The sequence below is a fragment of the Rhamphochromis longiceps genome, linkage group LG19 (assembly GCF_057381845.1).
Source record: "Rhamphochromis longiceps isolate RC_006_pf linkage group LG19, R_longiceps_female_GT1.1, whole genome shotgun sequence".
NCBI classification, from domain to species: Eukaryota; Metazoa; Chordata; class Actinopteri; order Cichliformes; family Cichlidae; genus Rhamphochromis; species Rhamphochromis longiceps.
In genome coordinates this window covers 32,447,602-32,468,717 of record NC_140575.1, presented here as the reverse complement: position 1 = coordinate 32,468,717, position 21,116 = coordinate 32,447,602, and the positions used below count along the sequence as shown (strand labels likewise).

Sequence of the window (21,116 nt, the reverse complement as noted above, 5' to 3'; positions counted from 1 at the left end):
GTGATCCTACTAGAGGATGTCAGACCTGCAAGCCACTCTCATGAAGTCTGTTTCTGATTGTTTAGCCAGAGACCTTCACACCAGTGGTCTGCTGGAGGTCATTTTGTAGCTCTGGCAGTGCTTGTCCCGTTCCTCCTTGCACAAAGGAGCAGATACCGGTCGTGCTAGTGGGTTGAAGGCCTTCTATGGCCTTATCCAGCTCTCCTAGAGTAACTGTCTGTCTCTGAAGCTCTTCCATGTTCATGAGACTGTGCTGGGAGACACAGCAAACCTTCTGGCAATGGCAAGTACTGCTGTCCCATCCTGGAGGAGTTGGAGTACCTGTGCAACCTCTGTAGGGTTCAGGTATCTCCTGCCAGCAGAGACACTGACTCAGCCAAAGTGCAAAACAGGCGAAAAAAGAAAACCGTAGGAAAAGTTGAGGAGGGAAAATGTCGGTGGCATCCAGCCTGTTTGGGGACACTACAGTGCACCTGTTGTGAATTTCATTAACACCAAAGCAGCTGGAAGCAATTAACAACCCCCTCTGCTACATAACTGACCAGATCAATGTCACAGAAGTGGAACTGAGTGTTCCTTTCATTTTTTTCTTTTTAGCAGTGTATTATTTTTAGTGCAAACAGGTGCAACATGGCAACCTGTCACTGCTTATTAGCTATGATCTGAACTACAGCAGTAATCTACCAACCAATGATTTTGGTCCTTTTGCACCACAGACAGTGATCCTGAAGAAGCACGTCAACAAGAATTCAGTGGTCTACATGGAGCCTTCGAAAGACAACAAATTTCACAACGTGAAGAACGACTGCGGCATCATTCACTTCTCTCCAGAAATGAGCTCCCCCTGTACGGAAAAGTTGACCATCCCCAGGGCCAAACTGAGCATGGGCAATGACTGGACGCCATGCTAAAAAACGAACAAAAAAACACCCCTCAGACTCTGCAGATCAGAGCTGTCTGGCACATCCCTCTCGTTTCTGTTGCATCCAAGGTGGTTAATGTAACAGCACACACACCTTGGGCGCTGCCTTCTTCCCACCATTCTCTGTGTGACAGTAAAAACAAGGATGCTCTTCAAGACTAAGCAAGTTACCACTGACTCTTACATTTTATGCCCTCATTCTTCTGTATTTGAACGCTCGGGCGAAGGGACTTTCTGTGAGGTAGATGGACGGGTGGACATATCAAAGCACGGAAGAATGCGGCAACCAGACAGATTTCTCTGTGAAAACCAGACTTTGACTGTGAACACTGTAATATACCTGCTTATTATTGCCTCCTTTGGAACTGGAACTTTGGGGCAATAAGAGGAGCATAAAAAGCTTTAGGACAGGGGTTTGGGCAGTAGTTTAAAGGGAGCATAGGTGCTGCCCTCTTAAGCAGTGCTTCATTGTGGTTGTAATCATTGTCATTAGCAGGGAGGCCAAAGGAACTTTTAATCCAGCTGGATCGAAATTGGTTTCTGCATCCAAATCAAAACAAGTCCGTAGGCTTCATATTGACCTCCAGATCCAAACCCCTGCTTTTCAATGTGTGATTTCCATGTTTTTTTTTTTACTTCTAAAGCCTTTTTACTAGATATTGTGTTTTCCTTGCCCACTCTTTGCTTTTAGAGTGGGTGTCTATGTGTGGCCAGAGTGGAACATTTTAAAAATAGTAGTCTAAACACCCACCTGCCAAAATCAATGACAGGAAGGACACATATCCCAGCATTATTTCTTTCATTCCAGTCAAGTCTGATAACAAACTGCTTTTATGCAAAAAAAAAAACACCCGGTTTGGGAATTGTGTGAAATGTGTCTAGACTTGTCTTCGTTATATTAGCCAAGAGTCATAATCTTCGGACCCAGCCTCATCTGATTTTGGCTCTTTCCACGGGAATCTGCCACTCCAACTCCCAAATCTCAGAGTGATCTTCATCCAGCTAGAATGTTATTTTATTGATAGCAGGTGAGACAAAAGGGTGCCAGACACTTCATCTGGGCCTGTAAGGAATGTCTTTGATACCATGCCTCACTTCACATCTTCATTCACAGCTGTGTGTGTTTGTGTGTGTGTGTAGGGAGCTACTGTTCTTACTTGCAAGTGATTGTTAGTAGTAATTCTTTTAAAAGCCTTAATTTTATAGCCTTAACTAATTTCTCTGTTGATGTCTTGCAGTTGGTTAACAACCATAAGCCCGTATCAGGAAAAAAAGAAAAATCCCTCATTGTTACTGAGATCGTGTTGTGCCGTTCTCATTAGCTCTTCAAATAAGAGAAAATTACGTGATTTGTAAGAGTAGCTTGCTAGCATCTGTACACAGTGGTACATGTTGCAACATCAGAGCATATTAGAAACGTAGCACTTTCTTTAGAGCCAGTGTTTTAGAAAGCCCACTGCGGGATTCTTGGTGGGATAAAGGCCCTAATCAGGGATTTGATAGGCGTATTAAGGACACAGAGATGTTAAACCACTCAAGCGAACATGCTGTTGCAGCTAGATTCTCCATATCAGTCTGATCGGTATGTGGTCGGACAGTATCTGAGAAGCGTTATGAAATATGTTGGGGTTTCAAAGCAACGTGTTTCGGATCAGAGTCCATTGCCAATATCTCGATACAAAGATATATTTGATGCCAAAATTGGTCGGAGACCAATTCATAATGTGTTTTAGCAACTGAGTAGATCTGTGTATCTGTTTTAATCAAGAGTATGTGCTTTAAAATGAAGCGGTGACTGTAAAAGCTTACGCAATTCTTTGTTCTTCTACGTGTAAAAAACAAAACAAAGTAGCTTAAAAAAAGTAGAGAAGAGTACCTTATTTATTTTTTCACATAGCTTTATTTATTAATACTTAACTCTAGTTTGAGATTTTTTTGGAAAATGAATTTTTAGTAGCCAAAGCTGCTGTACATTGTAGACCATTTACCGTTTCTTTCTACTATATTCTGTACAAGCTTATTTATTTCTGTGTTCAAAATCCTGTAAATATGTTTCTTAGGTGATGAACTGTAACATTTACACGTATTTTGAAAAATAAATGTGTGAACCAAAGTGGCACTGAGAAAAAATTCAACTGCGCTGGAGGAACAATTCTCCAAGGTGCAGTGATGTCATCCGTTAAGTGGTTTCTGCTTCTCTTGCAGGCACGTTTACATCCGCTCCTGGACTTTAAATTGAGTCTTTGGTACGGGTCACAAGCACAAAGCAAAAAGACCCGGGATAATAAAACACCAGAAGACATGCAGGCCAGACCAGAAACTCTGGGACTGTGCTGTTGTTTTGACTCGTCTGATAGAGCTTGCTGATAAACTGCAAGGTGCTGAAGCTTCTCCAGAAAGATTACTTGGAGGAAAAGTCAGAGTCCCATGCCAAAAATATGTCAAACAATGCATCTAACAAGTTGTGTTACTTCACTTAATGTTTTGAGCATTACAAAAATATCTAATCTCTTAGGCATTTTAGTGAGGGTTAGAAATGCAGTCCTGTGCAAAAGCCTTGTGCTATGTGGAAAGGGTTTGATTGGCAATGTATTCTTTTGGCAAAAAAATCAAAATCCTAAAAAGTGCCAGTGCAGGAAAACCATACGTGGGTAGGCCTCCCCAGAGCCTGGACCTCAACGTTATTGAAGCAGTGTGGGATCATCTTGATAAAAAGAGAAGGTAGTCAACATTTAAAGAAGAGCTTTGAATGTCCTTCAAGAAGCCTGGAGAACTATTCCTGTAGACTACTTACAATTACAAGAAAGCTGTGTAAGAGTTCAGGCTGTGCTGAAGGAAAAAAAGGCGTCACGTCAAATATAGTCTTTCAACCTTATTGTGTTTTTGCCTTGGATACTGCATTGCCTTGCATATTTCCCTCCATTTTTAAATGAAGCCACATAACTGGGATGTGGCTCAAGAGTTTTGCACAGTATTATACATTTCAAATAATTATTCATCAGCATCCTTTGGCGTTAGATTCCCATCGGGTTGAAATAAACACACACAGGTCACAGCATGTGGGGAAAAATATTTATTCACACTTTGCATCCTGTACCTAAGAAGAAATGTATCTGTACTCATGACACATTCAGTAAAAAGCCCTTCCTCTTAAATTCTATAGTTCTATTAAGGCAATAAAGTCCAGTGAACCTCTTGTCAACCTTTGTTGAGGACCACGAAACACTGAAGGGTTTTGGGAACGTTGGGAGAGATTGGATCAGATAGCTGGTTTACCATTCACCACAGTAAAGAAGTTCATTTGTATCTTTGGGACTCACACCTTCCAAATGGAAAGCCTCAATGTTCTAAGCAGATTTTGTTGGTCCAAGGATAAAAACTGTCTCTGGGAGTCTGCTGCCGGAAGCAAAGTGGAATATCTCCCAGGCAATCCCTTGGCTTTCACAGAAGAATCTTGTAGTAGTCGTATTTATAGCTGTACAAGATCACCATAGCCACCCTGTAACAGAAGATTTGTTTGCAGATTTCAAAAAACATTAACAGAAGTATGCTTCAGCTAAGTATCCAACCAACCAAACATGAAATATGCTCCCAGGCTTCCATCCCTTCTGGTCCCAGGTTATGGTGTTCAATAACGGCCTTTGACCTTTTCTGGATGAAATCCCATAAACATTTTGTGAAATGTCAGAATTGGCATCTGAATTCGACAGTTATGGTCAAAAACAGTCCTCGACCATCGAATCAGGTCACCTGTTAGTCACTGTGAATGTTTGTACCAAATTTAAAGCAATGCCCATAAGGACATAAGGTCACTGGAAACTTGACCTTTGACCATTAAATTCTAATCAGCACATCCTTTAACGTACATGTTAGTATGTAATTTTAAGTAATTCCCTTAAGGCCTACAGGTAGCATGGACATCGTCACTCTTGACCACGGCTGTTTTGGGTTTGGAAGAAATTTGAACTGGAATGTCTCCAAATCCAGACAACGTGATTCACCCAGGATGTTTTCTAGAAACGTCCAAATTTATCCCACTCCTTTGAATTCATCAGTGCACTCCATACAGACTCAAATTACCTGTACTGTAAAGCCACTAGAGGGCGACTGTGATGTTTTAGGCTTCATATTTGTAAGGCTGTCAAGCTATCCATGCAGTAGTGTTGAAGTGTATGGAGTCCATGGCAGGAGAAATGTTTCTGAATATATTTCAAACATGAAAAAGTTCCAGTCTCGAAGAGCCTTAAGCGGAGAGTTGAGGCAGAAAACCGCAGCTTTAATGAACAGTAGACAGGTATGTATTAAGTGGCTCATTTGCAACAATTCATTTGCTCTGAAAGCTCAACACTCCCAGGCTATTCCTGAATTCAGTAATATTCTGGAGGCCAAATGGAAACCTCTGGCAGGCCGGATGTGGCCCTCGGGTTGACATCCACTGATGTGCATGCTTCCTCTATGTCAAATCTTTCATTGATACAAGGCTTATCAGACCAGGAACAAGACTGAGACTGTCCTATTAGGAAACGAAGACACGCAGTGTTAAGGTGAGAGGGCTACATCACTAATTCTCAGTTCCCCGACTGGCTTCCAGTAAAATCTAGAATTGAATTGAAAGTATTACTTATAGTTTTCAAGTTAATAAATGGTTTGGGGCTATAACATATGTAAGAGAAGCCTGATAAAGTCTTCTTCTAGATCTAGAACTCCAGATCCTCCAGAAGTATTTAGAGTGACTGTGGCTTTAAAAGAAATGAAGCTGCCATTCAGCTCGCTCTTGGGATAACACTACCAAAAGATCGACTCGGCTTTGAGATGAGGGAATGGCCTCAAAAACCTGAGTCGAACTTGACACAAGCTATCACAAGGACTAAAGACAGACCCATAATGATGAAGTTCAGTGCATCTATTTGGTTTATTGAAATATACCTGAAGCAGACTCAGCTGCGCTTTGTGTTTAACAATAATTAGCCGATGTTGGCATTTTAAAAGCCTCAGATGGGGAACAGGGTAAAAATACACAGTGGTGGGAAAAAGCTTTGTTTGATCTCCATCTAACTCACAAATATATACAAACACAACGAGACTAAACTAGTAAACTGTAAGTAGATGAATGTCTCATGTTGCTTAAAGTGCTGATTAAAAAAAAGTAAGTGAGCGTCTAACCTCAAGATTTCTCTGGATTCAGTTGAATAAAGAAGGAATAACTAATAATAAGGTGTAACTTCAGGTCCTGCTACAGCTACGTAGCTGCTGCATGAGCCCTTCATCCTACTCATCTTGACTTGGTTGCATGTGCCCCACATTCAATGAAAACCACTAGACAAAAGAATAAAAACACATGCCGACTCCATCCATTGCTGCCTCTGCGACGCTCATTTATCAGGAAAGCCTTTTCCCCCCCTTAATGGCAACTCACACAGCACAGACAGGAAATTAAAACCAACTGTTCTGGAGAGATGAAGAGGAAGCCAGAATGAGAGGTTTTGATTTTTCTTGCTGCCATCTCATTCATGAAAGAGAAAATCTGCTGGATCCCATCACAGGCTTTGGGCACTCACAACACTAGAAGCTCAAACACAGGATTTACCCTGGAACTTGGGCGGGACATTACGTTTGGGAGTATGGGAATTTAAACTTTTCCATCTACACTAGAGAAATGGATGGAGCTGACTCGCCCCTTGTCAGTCTATTGGGGTGCCAAGAGCCAGACGTAAGACCAAATATAGCAAATCCTTCTCCAAATTCTATGTCAGGAAATGGGATCAGCTGAGGATTTAACGTTCTTCTAGGCGGTAGTTATCTGTCTGAAGACTCCTTTTGTTGTACTGGCAGGCACTGATACACCTGGAGTGTGTGGGCTTGGTTGAACTATTGCAAAGCAGCTTCCCGAAAACGTGTTTCACTGTCTGCATCAGGTTTCAGTTAAGAAAAATGGCTGGACTAAAAATAACTAGCAAGAGGTTTTAGTTAGGAGAGACTTTAAAAAACTCAGAGAGCTACTGAGTAAAGCCTGGATTATGCTCCTGTGAGGGCACGGACACATGGAGACCTGACGGCAGAAAACTTATTCAGGTTATACTTCTTTGAAGTTCGCTGCCTGGGGCACATACGCAGGATGGTGCATTGTACTATAAATTTTCAACAGACAAAAGAAGGGAAAGCACGCTCATGCTAACCGTGCGATGATAAAAATTTAAGTCACTCGCACCATGGCGGATTAGAAGAGGCGCAAATACAGTGCCGACTTAAGGAAGTGAAACAAATGTCTATTATTCATGAATTATATCAACAAAACCAGAGAAGCGATGTCGATGACTGCCAACCTTTGAGGCTACAATGTATGGGCATCCAGTACTGCCACCAGAGTGGATGCAGCTTAATGTCAAAAGGTTTTAAATCCCAGTTTATATCACATGTGATATAAACTGGGATTTGTTAACACGATATGGCATGGAAAAAAGTGATCTGTGAACTGGCCTCTGTATGTCTACATAGACTGTATATGAAGGATGGACATGGCCAAAGAGACTTCACTCCGACTGTCAAGTCTTGAGCTGAGTCACATCTCGGCGTTTTAAAACCAGACGTAACAAGTAATGGGCTGGATCTGGCAAACCAGGGAACACTGCGTGCTCATATGGTAGCAATAAAACTAAATACAGCATTCGATAAAACCTAAAACATGAGAACGTAACCTCATGAGGAAAGTGTGTTAACTCAGGCCACACAGGAGGAACTGAAGGATCATTTCCCTACAATGAACAAACACAGGAGCCAAACCCTGTCAGCAGGGCTGCTTCCATCTTTTATATACAGTCTAGACTTAAGAATCACAAATAAAGGATTTTGTCGTGTTTCTGATCAATTCAATGTTACATTATATTGATCAAATGTGCTTTTCTTTAAACAACAAGCACATTTCAAAGTGAGCCCAAATGTCTGAGCAAGAGTTTAGCAAGCTGTGAATGCTAACACACTCAACCAATATGATGCACAATTTAACACCACTGCACCTTTTTGTAATCTTGAAGTGGTGGATCTCATCACAGATGGCCTTCAGGTAGCGCTGCTTGGGCAGACGAGACAGCAACGTCTTCACGCTGTTGTTGAACTGCTCTTCGCTATCAAACTGGACGGAAAGGAAAAAAAATGTTTCATTCAAGCAAACAAAACCATCAACAGATGAGATTTAATATCCGAAGCTTTAAACAAAGACCAGCCAAATGGCTCACAGGCCTCATGTCTGTTAACAGACTTCCGAGTCAAAAAACAGACAGCATATCAGAGGAATCAAAGGCTTTATTTTTCCTCTTTCCCCATCTTCAGTGTTGAAGAACATACCTGCTTGTCAAGTGTTTGGTTTCTTGTGTGCCTTGAGGCAATTTCACCTGTTTAAAACAGGCCCTTTCTGCCAGCGTGGCTGTTACATACTATGCATTGTTTTATAAGTTTTATAAACTCAATGCGCTGTCAGTGACACATGTGTGCTGCAAAAGGACAACTACATAGGTGGCCCGTTCATTTATGGAGTGGAGGCTTTAGCATTTTCCAGCTTTCTTCACAATATAATTAGTCTTTTTTTCACTTTCCTTAAAGGGAAGCTGGGATTTTATAGCAAGGTCTTGGTAAGAAGTTTGGAATGTGAATATTAACACCTCCTCAGAGTGCGTTTTGGTACGTCTGTCACATGTGTGAGCCTCGTAAAAGGCCTGCCAAGTTCGAGTCTCACAGGTCTCCCCTGCTTTGGAAAACTGTAGCGTTCCTCATCAGACTGTAAGGAAGGCAACGGGATCCTGTCTTCCTGTCTAGGAACTTGACCTTTATTGGCCGTTCTTTCCACTCCCCCCACCCTTTCAGTGCGATGTTGCCTTTTATTAACTCGGCCGTGCTCTTGATGAAGCTATAGTAGGGAACCAACCTCCAGAGACAGGAAGTTGATCAGCGTTTCCTTCTGAAGGTCCACCTGTGGGATACAAAAACAAGTACGGTTACACAATAAAGCCTTGCCTCACAGTCGAAAAATTCTACACCACAGCTTTTTACACATTTTTAAGCAATTTTGTAGCAAAACACAGAACTGTTGCACATTTCGTCCAGAACGTTATGTAATTCCGTTTCCCCCAACATCAGCAGTCCAGTCAGCACTAACATCATAAAATTACATTTTCACAGTGATATCAGCAGAAATGAAAGCACCACAGTTTCTAGTTTACAGCAGGAGGCTAATCACTCTCCAGGTTCATCTGTAGCATCAGCTTTGCATATCAGTCTGAGTGACAGAAAAGCAGGCTGCTGACACGCAACACCCGAGACTCACAGGCCTGTGTAACTGCTTACTGGCATCGAGATGATTGTTGTTACGTTTCAGTGACACTGCAGTGTTTATAGAGTCCAGATTCCAACAAGGATGATAAATACATTTGGACCATGCAGCGAGATGGTAAATAAGACAAGAGGGGTGAGTGCACTTTGAGAACGTGGCCACAAATGGACAGCGCAACTGGAAACAAACACCAGCGACCATTTATGTCCCCTAGAAATGCCACGTTAGCTGCTTTCTGTTTAGCGTTTGTTGTTCGATAGGCAACTGGAATTTATTCGCAGTGATCTTACTTCCAGCAGGGGATCTAAAAAGCAGCTATAAAAGGGCAGATCCTTAGATGTTTGTTGTTTTAGCTATCAAAACTATTTCCTTCCCCTACGATTTCACACATGAATTCAACAGATAAGGTGGGACGGGGGGGCAAGTAGGTTAGAAAGGGGCAAGTAGGTTAGAAATAGGGGATGGAGGGACATAAACACACAAATGACTTACAGCAAGAACCTCAATGTCATTGCTCTTGTTCTGCAAATTGCTACCCAGGTTCTGTAATCTGGTTTGGATCTGAAATGAGAGGAGACGGAGAGAGACCCGTTTAAAAATGACATGGTTACAAATATAAATCATCTTCACAAGCGAAAACTTGTCTTGGTGTCACGTTACAAACAGCATATTCTTCAGGATAACCACAGGAACGTTTAAGGCAGATGGATACAAGAAAAATAGGAAACAGAAACAGCAGCAAATTTCCTGGAAACCCATTTTAGAGGTTTGAAGTTACTAATACTGAGAAACGCAGCTCTGGAGAAAAGCCGGAGACGCGGTTACAAAGATCGCAAACCTGAGTCTCGTAGCGTCGTCTGGCGCTGGCAGAAACTTTCTCCGGGCTGATGAGGCTCACATTCATGTTTATGGAGGTGCTGCTTCCATGCTGCTCTGAAGACCCTGGAATCAGAGGACAGTAAACGGGACAAATGAATCGTTTTATCCGACTGTAAATGTTTTTAAATGTCCAAAATCGAGTGTTTAATCGCACACATACAAAAAAAGCTCTGGTTTCAACTGCTGCTCAGTTTAATTAGAGCGTGTTTGTGCCAGAAGGGTGTGAATCTTAATAACTGAGCTCTGATGCACAATTTCACACTTTGTGTAAATCAGGGAAATAGCAAAAAGGAAATCCAACATCATAAGAAATACTTTGAAATTATGTCTAAATTACACGTTTTTACCACAGGAAAGCGATTTGTTAGAGTCAAATCAGTGTGTGAAACACGAGTGTGATGCTTTCATGCCGTGTGATGTTACAGCCTATGAGAGGATCATCAGAATAAGCTGAGCGTGGTACCTGTGCTGGTGAGCAGTGATCCTTTGGGGTTCTGTAGAGTCGTGCTTTCAGAGATTTCTCTGCTGAGGAACAAGGAAGACATTTTTTAACCCCTTCTGCATCCTTCACACACATCTGAGCGACTCGTTAAACCAAAACCTTTTTTTTTTTTACCTGATGTTTCTCTCATCGAGGAATTTGTACCGACATTTCTGAATGACGTGATCCACCAAGTCAGACTCAAGAATCCGTTTCTCCAACTGTCTGTCTTTCTCAAAGCATTTTACCTGGAGGACAGAAAAAGCGACAATCTGCAATGCTACCGGCAGGTTTCTACAGCATTTCATTTCACTCAAATCCTGAGTGTGTTGCTGGGAAGTGGATGTGCTTGGATGGTGCACAGATGGTGCTTACCTTCACATAGGATCCCTCTTTGTCAGAGACGAGGGCCATGCATGTGATGCCGCCTAGCTTGCAGTGTTCCAGCAGTGTGTCCTGAGACTACAAACACACAGAGAGGCAATAATCATCATTCTCAACACACAAGCTGAAATTTAAATGCATAGCTAAGCTATACTCCATTAAACCTTTATGATGATAATGGTCAAACATAATCAAACACATATGTTGACCAATGAAGTAGCATGCTGAAGATGTTGGCTTGTTTGAGGCCAAATTCTCTGAGAACAAGCTTTTCTTTCATTAATTACTTAAGAATCACAAATTAGGCTTGGAAACATACAGTAATTACATAATTACAGCGTCACGGTTGCCAATTTCAACCCTGACTGATCTAGTTTCTGAAACAAAGGGAGAAAAGCATGCTTGAGTTACCGCTGAACACCAAGCTGAGGCTTTAAAATTCTCCTATTGTGGCACTGGTTCATTTGAGTTTCACTTAGAACTAGAAGAGTGGCCATGAGCTTTGATGTACATCCAGGTAATCCATTCAACCGTAACAGTGAACATGTATGTTTGCGATTCGTGTCGGCCTAATTCATTCTGATTAACTTTAGTTTTGGCTAAACGAACTGTTGGCGGTGCGGAACAAAGCCCCAGCACAGCAAGTGTATGTTTATGCGCGTCACTTTTCCTTGTCATCACACGAGCGTTTACACTTCCATTTTTCTTACAACTTTCACACCGACAGATCAAATCATGTCAAAGGTAAGTTATTGGCTGGAGCCAGATGGGCAGCTCCACTACTTGGCTGCCTGCCTGCGGAAGGGGTTTGCCATATTTGTCTAATAAAAACTAAAAGAGTTGAACCGTCTCCAGAGGATGAATTAAGGGCTGTTAAGAGGCCGGCATGGGAACAGTGCTAACAAAAGCCTAGTGAGCGGCAATGACAGCCGAGCGGGTTTGGACGAGGTCTCCTCTGGTAAAAACCTGCGTGCTGTGCTCAAGTCTAAGCCACGTCTAACTCTTTATACTGGTGCAGTGATTAATTAAAGCATACATGGAAATACGACATATAAAAAGGTAAAAACAGAGTTTGTACAATTCTGATGAGCTAGAAAGTTATAATATTTGGTGTGAGCACCTTTATTCATCGACACAGCCTGAACTCTCTTAGAAAAGTTTCTCATCATTTCTTTAAGTAGTCTTCAAAAATACTTCTCCAGGCTTCTTGAAGGACATTCAAAGCTCTTCTTTGAAAGTCGGCTGCCTTTTACAGTGGGGCAAAAAAGTATTTAGTCAGCCACCGATTGTGCAAGTACCCCCACTTAAAATGATGACAGAGGTCAGTAATTTGCACCAGAGGTACACTTCAACTGTGAGAGACAGAATGTGAAAAAAAAAATCCATGAATCCACATGGTAGGATTTGTAAAGAATTTATTCGTAAATCAGGGTGGAAAATAAGTATTTGGTCACCTCAAACAAGGAAAATCTCTGGCTCTCACAGACCTGTAACGTCTTCTGTAAGAAGCTTTTCTGTCCCCCACTCGTTACCTGTATGAATGGCACCTGTTTGAACTCATCATCTGTATAAAAGACACCTGTCCACAGCCTCAAACAGTCAGACTCCAAACGCTGCCATGGCCAAGACCAAAGAGCTTTCGAAGGACACCAGGAAAAGTATTGTAGACCTGCACCAGCCTGGGAAGAGTGAATCTACAATAGGCAAGCAGCTTGGTGTGAAAAAATCAACTGTGGGAGCAATCATCAGAAAATGGAAGACATACAAGACCACTGATAATCTCCCTCGATCTGGGGCTCCACGCAAGATCTCATCCCGTGGGGTCAAAATGATCATGAGAACGGTGAGCAAAGATCCCAGAACCACACGGGGGGACCTGGTGAATGACCTGCAGAGAGCTGGGACCAAAGTAACAAAGGTCACCATCAGTAACACACTACAACGGCAGGGAATCAAATCCCGCAGTGCCAGACGTGTTCCGCTGCTGAAGCCAGTGCATGTCCAGGCCCGTCTGAAGTTTGCCAGAGAGCACATGGATGATACAGCAGAGGATTGGGAGAATGTCATGTGGTCAGATGAAACCAAAGTAGAACTTTTTGGTATAAACTCAACTCATCGTGTTTGGAGGAAGAAGAATACTGAGTTGCATCCCAAGAACACCATACCTACTGTGAAGCATGGGGGTGGAAACATCATGCTATGGGGCTGTTTTTCTGCCAAGGGGACAGGACGACTGATCCGTGTTAAGGACAGAATGAATGGGGCCATGTATCGTGAGATTCTGAGCCAAAACCTCCTTCCATCAGTGAGAACTTTGAAGATGAAACGAGGCTGGGTCTTCCAACATGACAATGATCCAAAACACACCGCCCGGGCAACAAAGGAGTGGCTCCGTAAGAAGCATTTGAAAGTCCTGGAGTGGCCTAGCCAGTCTCCAGACCTCAACCCCATAGAAAATCTGTGGCGGGAGTTGAAAGTCCGTGTTGCTCGGCGACAGCCCCAAAACATCACTGCTCTCGAGAAGATCTGCATGGAGGAATGGGCCAAAATACCAGCTACTGTGTGTGCAAACCTGGTAAAGACCTATAGTAAACGTTTGACCTCTGTTATTGCCAACAAAGGTTATGTTACAAAGTATTGAGTTGTATTTTTGTTATTGACCAAATACTTATTTTCCACCCTGATTTACCAATAAATTCTTTACAAATCCTACCATGTGGATTCATGGATTTTTTTTTCACATTCTGTCTCTCACAGTTGAAGTGTACCTCTGGTGCAAATTACTGACCTCTGTCATCATTTTAGGTGGGGGAACTTGCACAATCGGTGGCTGACTAAATACTTTTTTGCCCCACTGTATTTCATTCTCTTTTAAGATGATCACACACTGCTTCAGTAATGTTGAGGTCCGGGTTCTGGGGAAGCCAATCCATGACTCCGTGTTCCTTGGTGTGTTTTTCTCTCCATGTATGCTTTTACTGCAGTGGGTTTGGGATAACTGTCATTATTGAAAAACTGAAGCTGTTACCAATTAGATGCTTTCCAGATGGAACTGCAATAGTGGATCAAAATGTGACAGTACTGCAAAATCCCCAAAATTCAGCCGCGAGCCATGACAGAGCCTCTGCTGTGCTTGCTGTTGTACCGCTCTCCTGATCTCCTCCATACAAGCACATGGCTTTGAGATACTGTTCATCTGCTGCAGAGAGATGCGGGGGCCCTAAAAACTATTGTCCCCCACTTGGTGAGTTTCCTCAAATCTGTGTTAAAGACACACTCGCACATGTCATGTTTTCAGCTAACAGTTCTGAATGATTCACCTTTTTGGTAAAAAATGACTATTTAATGCCGGTTTTTCATAGATTTAGCTACAGAAAACAAAGAAATGATGTGTTTCGTCTAAAGATACAATTTCAAATTGGTTCTTTGCTAAATTACATGTTATGTGTGTAGACAACACCGGTTCATCCCTTTAGTTAGGCGTCTTTTTCTGCTTGAACGATTCATAGATCACTGCGAACACAGAAACGGGTAACACAGATCGACGTGGCTCGAAACTTTTGCTCAAACTTTTACATAATCTACAAAAACACACTTGATAATTTGGCTTTCATCCAAACTCAACTTTTCCTAATTGCTTGTAAGAAAACAGAGGGGCCAATCGCTCGTGTCCTGTGCCGGTACATAAGACAATGAAAGCCGCTATAAAGCAAACACTCACCACAGCAGTGGAAAGTTAAGACAACAATAGGTTATAAAGAGCAGAGCAGGAAAAAACAGGAGGGGCATTAAAATGTGGGCACACAGCTATGCCGGAGAGGCCGTTCATGCAAACGTGCACAAAGGGGACTGAGATCAGTTGGTCACATTATCGTGAAGAATGTGACGGAGCCGTGGCATCGCGAAGTTTTGGACGGCTTCACTTCGAGGGGGTTGATGTCAGCTCGGCTATCATCCAATCACAGCTCTCAAACTGCTAACAAGATCTCATCAAAAGACTTTATAAGAAGTGTGTTTAACATATGTTGTCTTTGTTTGTAGAAATTGCCCCATCATATTGCCCCAGTATGGCCAGTAATGCTCTTTGAAAAGCAGCCACAGAGCTCATTCTGTGGCGCATTTACCATTTTTACTACTTGCTGTCAAGGCTGCTGGCAACAAGTGAGGGTTTTTCCTTTAAAATAGAAGTCAAGTGTTGCCCTCTATAGGAGGGATGAGATTACTACACTCCATGAGGGGGTCTCAGGGTTCACCTTTAAATCAAAACTGGTTTGTTCTGGTTTTATGAGTGGAACCAGTTAAAGACGACTAACCTGTGAAACATCGTAGTTGATGTCTGCAGCGATGCCGGTGCTCCACAATTTCTGAACAACCCTGATAGCTTTGGACATCGAAGAATGGCCCACAGGGACCACCAGCACATCATAGGAGCTCACTGTTGGCTGATACGAACACAAACAAATACGGTCGCGCAAAGCAACTACGTGCAAATGCATTTAGTCTAATATTATAGAAGCAGGGAGCTGCAGTTAAAGCATTATGTGTTCAGCAAAGGAGTCATTCCAGGTATTTATATGTGCACGAAGCTTTCAGGGCACATCATTTCACAATCTCCATCTAAAATATAGAAAATGATGCACCTCCAAAAATAACTCCGTGGAGTCGGGCGCAGCGGTGATCATAGTTATTAACAGGTTTCTAAAAGTAGCTGTGTGGCAGCCCGACTGCTCTATGAAGCCATCATTAAATATGAAACCATCTGCTGCTCCTTCATTATAATAATTAGCAACGTCAGATTCAAGCGTGTGTCTGTCTCTCTCACTGGCTCCTCCATGCTGACTATAGCAGCGCAGACTTTGTCCACGGCGACACTGGCCCCCACTGCGCTGGGGACGGGTCCTGTGGAAACCGGTCCACGAAACTCCAGGATCTAGAAAGGCAGGGAGCAAACTGCATGATATAGGCCCATGTTTTTCAAATAAACAGCTACAGGTGATTAGTATTAGTGGTGGCCTGGCTTTACTTTGTGGAATGACTGTAAAGCCTACCAAGTGGTCGTAGCGTCCTCCGGCTGCCAGAATATCTGGTACGGTTCGTCTGCGCTTCCTGATGAAAGCCACAAACTGGAAGATGACTCCTGAGTGGTGTTGCACTTTGTACACTAAGCCTAAGTTGATCACCACCTATAAAGGAGATACAGCTTTATTAAAAAAAAAAAGCTAAACAAAGTAAAGCAGATACAGCAGGTGTTTCCTTATCCTCCAGAATCTGTATCACCATCAGTTTAACTCCAAGTTTGGGCAGAAGCACAGTCAGCTCCTCCAGGTCCTTGAGACCCTGCTTGGCCAGCTGGGTAACGGCAGTTTTTTGCTTGGTAAGTGATGACAGCAGCGGCACCAGGTCCTGCAGATTCCCCTTCTGTTCTATGTACTTGTACAGAGTCTGCAACTGAAAGCGAGAGGTGAGGAGAGATGTCAGTGCGACTGAGCATGAGCTTCCCTCCATGACTTTCTGCCAGAAAGCTCTCTTTTCAGTTTTCAGTAGCAGTTTTGTAGACAGCAAAACTACAAGCTCAGGTTCAGGACAGGATCACCGTGTGAGTTCAAATACAGCTGCTGAAAGGCTGCAACCATACCTTAGAGAGCCAGTCTGGCACAAAGCCTTGAATGCAAACTTCTCACATGTGCTACAAGTGTGCTGAATATTTTTTACAGAAGGTTCATACACCAGGTGGACACTCACACAGTTGGCTGACAATGAAAAGTTGCAGAACTTTGCCTCCGCTTCACGTTTGCTGAGTTTCTCACTCTGGAGCAGATGCAGACAAAAAGGAAAACAAAAGAAAAAAGGTGATAAAAATGTCACGACTGCATCTGCTCAAAGAAGCATATCAATAACAGACGTGCAATGTGTAACCCGGACTGACCATAAGGTCACACAGTATGTTAGAGGCCTGGCTCAGTTTGTCCTCCGGGACGCCGCTGTGCAGCAGGACGGCCTTAAACAAGCTGGTGTGGTTTAGGTAGATGTTGTAGTTCCTTTCCTGCAGTCACAAACACACCTTCAACATTCTCAGACACAATTACAGTCAAAATTTAAAAGCACTGCTTCACAATGAGCACTGCGATGAATAATGACCCGCTCGTCCGGCTGCCCTTTCATTCTTTCTGACTCACAGATTCCTAAAAGCTTTTACACAAAGAGCCGAGCGATGGAGAGGATCAGAAACAAGACCTACGAGGCCAGACACAAAGTTGGACTGGCTTCATGAAGCATGCGAAGAGTAGCGCCACTGACGGGGCAATGGAATGAATCGGGACAGGAAATGGACTGTACTGGAAGGGAGGGAAGGAAGTTGACAGAGCGGTGCATAACAGATTTACTAGATAAACAATAAATAGAGTGTAAATCTGTCAGGCTTACACATACTTTGGAACGTTAGGAATGTGAGTGGGAAGTAAGGGGGGACCAAAAAAAATCCCCAACGGCATCTGTCAGAAAAATAATTAAGAATCGTGGATCTGACCCAACAGTCTGATTAAAAACATAAAAATATAACAACAACACGAGCAGCTTGTGTGTAACCTGCAGCACGGGGAACTCCTGGATTATTTCAGAGATGGTGTAAATGATCTCGGCCTCAGGGAGCAGGCTGTTGCTAACAGGAGTGATGATGTCAAAGGCGCACTCGAGGAGCTCCCTCGGGTGTGCGCGGTCCAGCTTCTTGGGCCGGAACACTCGTTCAATGCTGTACCTTAAGAGAGATGAAGAGAAACACACGTCCAGCATGAAAACAGGCTTTTTCAACAGATACACAAAAACCTACTTGGTACACGCTTCAGGTGTTAGCACGACCCGTGAGCACAGCACTTTCAGCTATAAAGTGGAGAGGTTAAAGGTTTACCGAGGTAATGAAAAATAACATAACTCGACAAATAAAAAGGAACACTGTGCGTTCTTGTACCTGACTGTTTTCAGAGGAATATTTTGTTTAACCCTAATACAATTTCTTCCCATTTCTTTAGCTGAATCTATCAAAAATACTAAAGATAACAGTTTGACGGGCATAAAACATTTTTTGCACCAATAATAGCTCTTTGAAAATCACCTGATACCAAAACTCGCCATGTCTGCATGATGTACAGTGTGTCCTTAAAACGATGAGGAACAAAAAGCCAAAAAAAGAAAAATCTACAGCAGATGAACTGTATCTTAGAATCATGTCAAATAAAATATAATAAAGACTCGACACAGGACTTGGTAGAAATGCTCATTCTTAAAGAAGGGAAACATGGAGAGATGCCTGAGGTAAACCAAATGACACGAACAGAACTGAAAATCTTTGGCAGGTTTTATAGAGTTATGGATACAAAATGAGAAACTTTTAGTTCAAATCAAAGCCAATATGTACAGAGGAGGTTAAGACAAATGTGAGTGTCTACAGCCATCTGTAAAACCAACAAGAAGAGGTTTGAATGTCCTTAGAAATGAATGGAGAACTATTCCTGACGACTATGTAAAGAAAGAATAAGAAAGCTTACCTACGAGAGTTCAGGCTGTGTTCAACAATAACTTTCTAGCTCATTGGAAGTGAACAAATTGAGTCTTTTCATAAACATGTTGCCATGTTTCAATAAACCGCTGCACCCATTTCTCATTTTCCAAGCAAAACATAAAGAGTAAGGGGCGGCGCAAGACTTTTGCACAGTCCGGTATGTTTAAAGAAGGGGGGGGGGGACTTGATAAAGTATTGATTGCAGACACAAAAGCATATAACTTTCTTTAAACACATTAAAACACAAATTACGTTTGTTTTTTCTTTCACATTTTCTATTAAATATTTTTAAGAACATTTTAAATGAAAAGATTTACCTCATAAACGAGCATCATTATAATTACTTGTGTGCACACAAATGGTCAAAATGACTTCTCAATATAAACTTTACCGTTTCAGATGTGTTACATTGTTGCGAGCGACGAATCTTGCAAACGCGATCTAAAGCGGAAGAAGGAAAAAAAACAAGAGTTGAGACATTGGGTGCACTTGTATAAAGACAGTGAAGTCTGTGCATACCAGGCTGTAATCAATCAATGTGTGGAAACAAGCATTTGGTCCTCGGGGTTCCTGAGGCAGCGGGATCTTAAGGCGGCTGCTGATTGCAGCCTCACACTGTGTGTGTGTTTGCATGTTCCTATGTAAATAGTTTTATGATTGGCGCTCTGTGTGCATGTGTGGACACGTAAACCAGACTCCGTGTGTGTGTTAAACTCACGCGAAGGTCATAGGGCAGCGTAACCAGCATTCCACTATGGTCCATGAAGCAGGCCAGCTCAATGCCATCGTACAACTTCCTGTTCCTGGGGAGGAACAGCGGGGTCTGGACACGCACGGCACCTGAAATCAACACACATTGCTGCTCCATCTTCATAAACCACAATGACCCTGTGATAACTGGTGCATGTGAACAGACAAACTGCGCATAAACAAACAAGTACAGCTGGACATCATCAGCAACGTGCCCAAAAACAACACTCGCACATGCACAGAATCTGTGCTGCCCAACAGTACGCTTATTGTTTAGCTGCCTCTCACTGCTGCAGATGTTGGGGTCTTTAAAAAGGAGTCCACGTAGTGTCAACAAAGGTCGCGTTCACATGCACGCACTCGACAGACACGTGCACTCACCGTGCTTCTTGAAGATCCTGGTGATGCTTTCGTACACATGCTGCTGCAATTTGGCATTGTTGAAGCTGAAGCTGCCCTGAAGGGAGAGCAAACAAACAGCCTCTGTCAGGGATCAGGAGACATCGACTAAGCACTAACAGGCCTTGTGCTCATCTGTGATAGACCAGATGAGAGAGCCAGCTTAGAAAGAAAGAGTGCAGCTATTCCTTTGCCTACAGTGCCATCTAGAGGTAGAGAAGGGAAGAAGTGGATTTTCTTCCATGTAACCCTCCTGTTATGTCCGATTGACCCAGAACAGAAGAGATGTCACATGTCATCTGCATCACTACAGAAAACGAAAAAAATCACAATTATAAAAGAAAATTGTAAAATAATCAATGCCAGTGTTTCTGACACTTTTGGATGAGTAAATTTGCCCGGGTCAAATTAACCCAGGAGCATAATTGGTGTTCCTGGAAACCAACATAACAGGAGGGTTAAGCATTCCTTACAACAGATAGTATGAATTGTGACCTGAAAAAGCACAGGTTTGCAATCATGTTATTTAATCCATACTCTTGGACTTGTATGTATATATATCTTATAAACACGAATCCAAAAATTAAAGGAACACTTTAAAAACACAACAAATCTCAATGGGAAAAACATGCTAGCTGTGTACACTGATACGGACCGGGTAAGAAATAAATATGATCAACTTGCAGTGGGCTGAATTCAACGACACGCCTAAAATCAAAGTGAAAAGTGATGCAGCAGGCTAGCCCATTTTTGCTGAAATTTAACTGCAGCAATTCAAAATGGCACTTAGCATGCATGGACCATGTGTGCTTATGCCTGACAACACTGGGGCGTGCTCCTAATGAGATGACATATGGGCATAACTGAGCTCTAGGCCTGAGGTCCAACTTGGTGGCGCTGGTTGGACTGAAACCAACGTCCCAGGGATGCGTTATTGCATTTAGATTATATGAGCATGTTATCAATTCCTTCATCCGCTGGGAAATGCCTGCATCCTCTCGACATATGATGCTGGGTATTGTTGTGTACTAGGAAGAACCCAGGAGCCACTGCACCAGCGCAGGATCTGACAATGGTCCATCGACTTCATCCAGATAACATTTTTATGGTGATGAGTTAAGGACCTTCTACGGCCCTGTCCTGCTCTCCTAGAGTAACTGTCCGTCTCCTGGAACCTCCTCCATGCTCTTGAGACTGTGCTGAGAGACACACCAAACCTGGCAACGCCACATATTGATGTGCCGTTCTGGACGAGTTGGAGCACCTGTACAACCTCTGTAGGGTCCAGACATCACCTCATGCTACTAGTGACACTGATCCTACCCTAGGCATCGGCAACCTTCAACATGAAAAGAGTCACTTTAGCACCTCCTACCTTCTGGTGGACAGAAGGGCAGATGACTGGGAGAGGATAAGTTATTGC

General features: G+C 42.8%; 2 protein-coding genes across 6 annotated transcripts in view; one reads left to right on the top strand and one right to left on the bottom strand.

Moving 5' to 3' along the window:
• LOC146647186 (cysteine-rich motor neuron 1 protein) overlaps positions 1-3,035 on the top strand; it is a 34,893-nt gene extending 31,858 nt beyond the window's left edge. For 3 of the 4 annotated variants that reach the window (XM_085392091.1, XM_085392090.1, XM_085392088.1), the window contains one exon: positions 717-3,035. In XM_085392091.1, the coding sequence (XP_085248217.1) occupies positions 717-911 (195 nt within the window). In that variant the 3' untranslated portion in view covers positions 912-3,035. The remainder of the gene's footprint in view (positions 1-716) is intronic. The other variant, XM_085392092.1, reaches the window with a different exon arrangement.
• A 930-nt stretch (positions 3,036-3,965) lies between these two features.
• The window catches only part of eif2ak4 (eukaryotic translation initiation factor 2 alpha kinase 4), a 28,142-nt gene continuing 10,991 nt past the window's right edge, over positions 3,966-21,116 (bottom strand). The window contains exons 22-39 of one of the 2 annotated variants that reach the window (XM_085392081.1): positions 19,676-19,751; positions 19,263-19,384; positions 18,936-18,985; positions 17,575-17,743; positions 16,916-17,032; positions 16,732-16,797; positions 16,267-16,437; positions 16,038-16,172; positions 15,812-15,919; positions 15,303-15,431; positions 10,981-11,067; positions 10,741-10,853; positions 10,588-10,649; positions 10,084-10,187; positions 9,738-9,806; positions 8,841-8,885; positions 7,936-8,051; positions 3,966-4,421 (exon numbers count right to left, since the gene is read on the bottom strand). In XM_085392081.1, coding sequence (XP_085248207.1) covers positions 4,364-4,421; positions 7,936-8,051; positions 8,841-8,885; positions 9,738-9,806; positions 10,084-10,187; positions 10,588-10,649; positions 10,741-10,853; positions 10,981-11,067; positions 15,303-15,431; positions 15,812-15,919; positions 16,038-16,172; positions 16,267-16,437; positions 16,732-16,797; positions 16,916-17,032; positions 17,575-17,743; positions 18,936-18,985; positions 19,263-19,384; positions 19,676-19,751 — 1,797 coding nt within the window. In that variant the 3' untranslated portion in view covers positions 3,966-4,363. The remainder of the gene's footprint in view (positions 4,422-7,935; positions 8,052-8,840; positions 8,886-9,737; positions 9,807-10,083; positions 10,188-10,587; positions 10,650-10,740; positions 10,854-10,980; positions 11,068-15,302; positions 15,432-15,811; positions 15,920-16,037; positions 16,173-16,266; positions 16,438-16,731; positions 16,798-16,915; positions 17,033-17,574; positions 17,744-18,935; positions 18,986-19,262; positions 19,385-19,675; positions 19,752-21,116) is intronic. The other variant, XM_085392082.1, reaches the window with a different exon arrangement.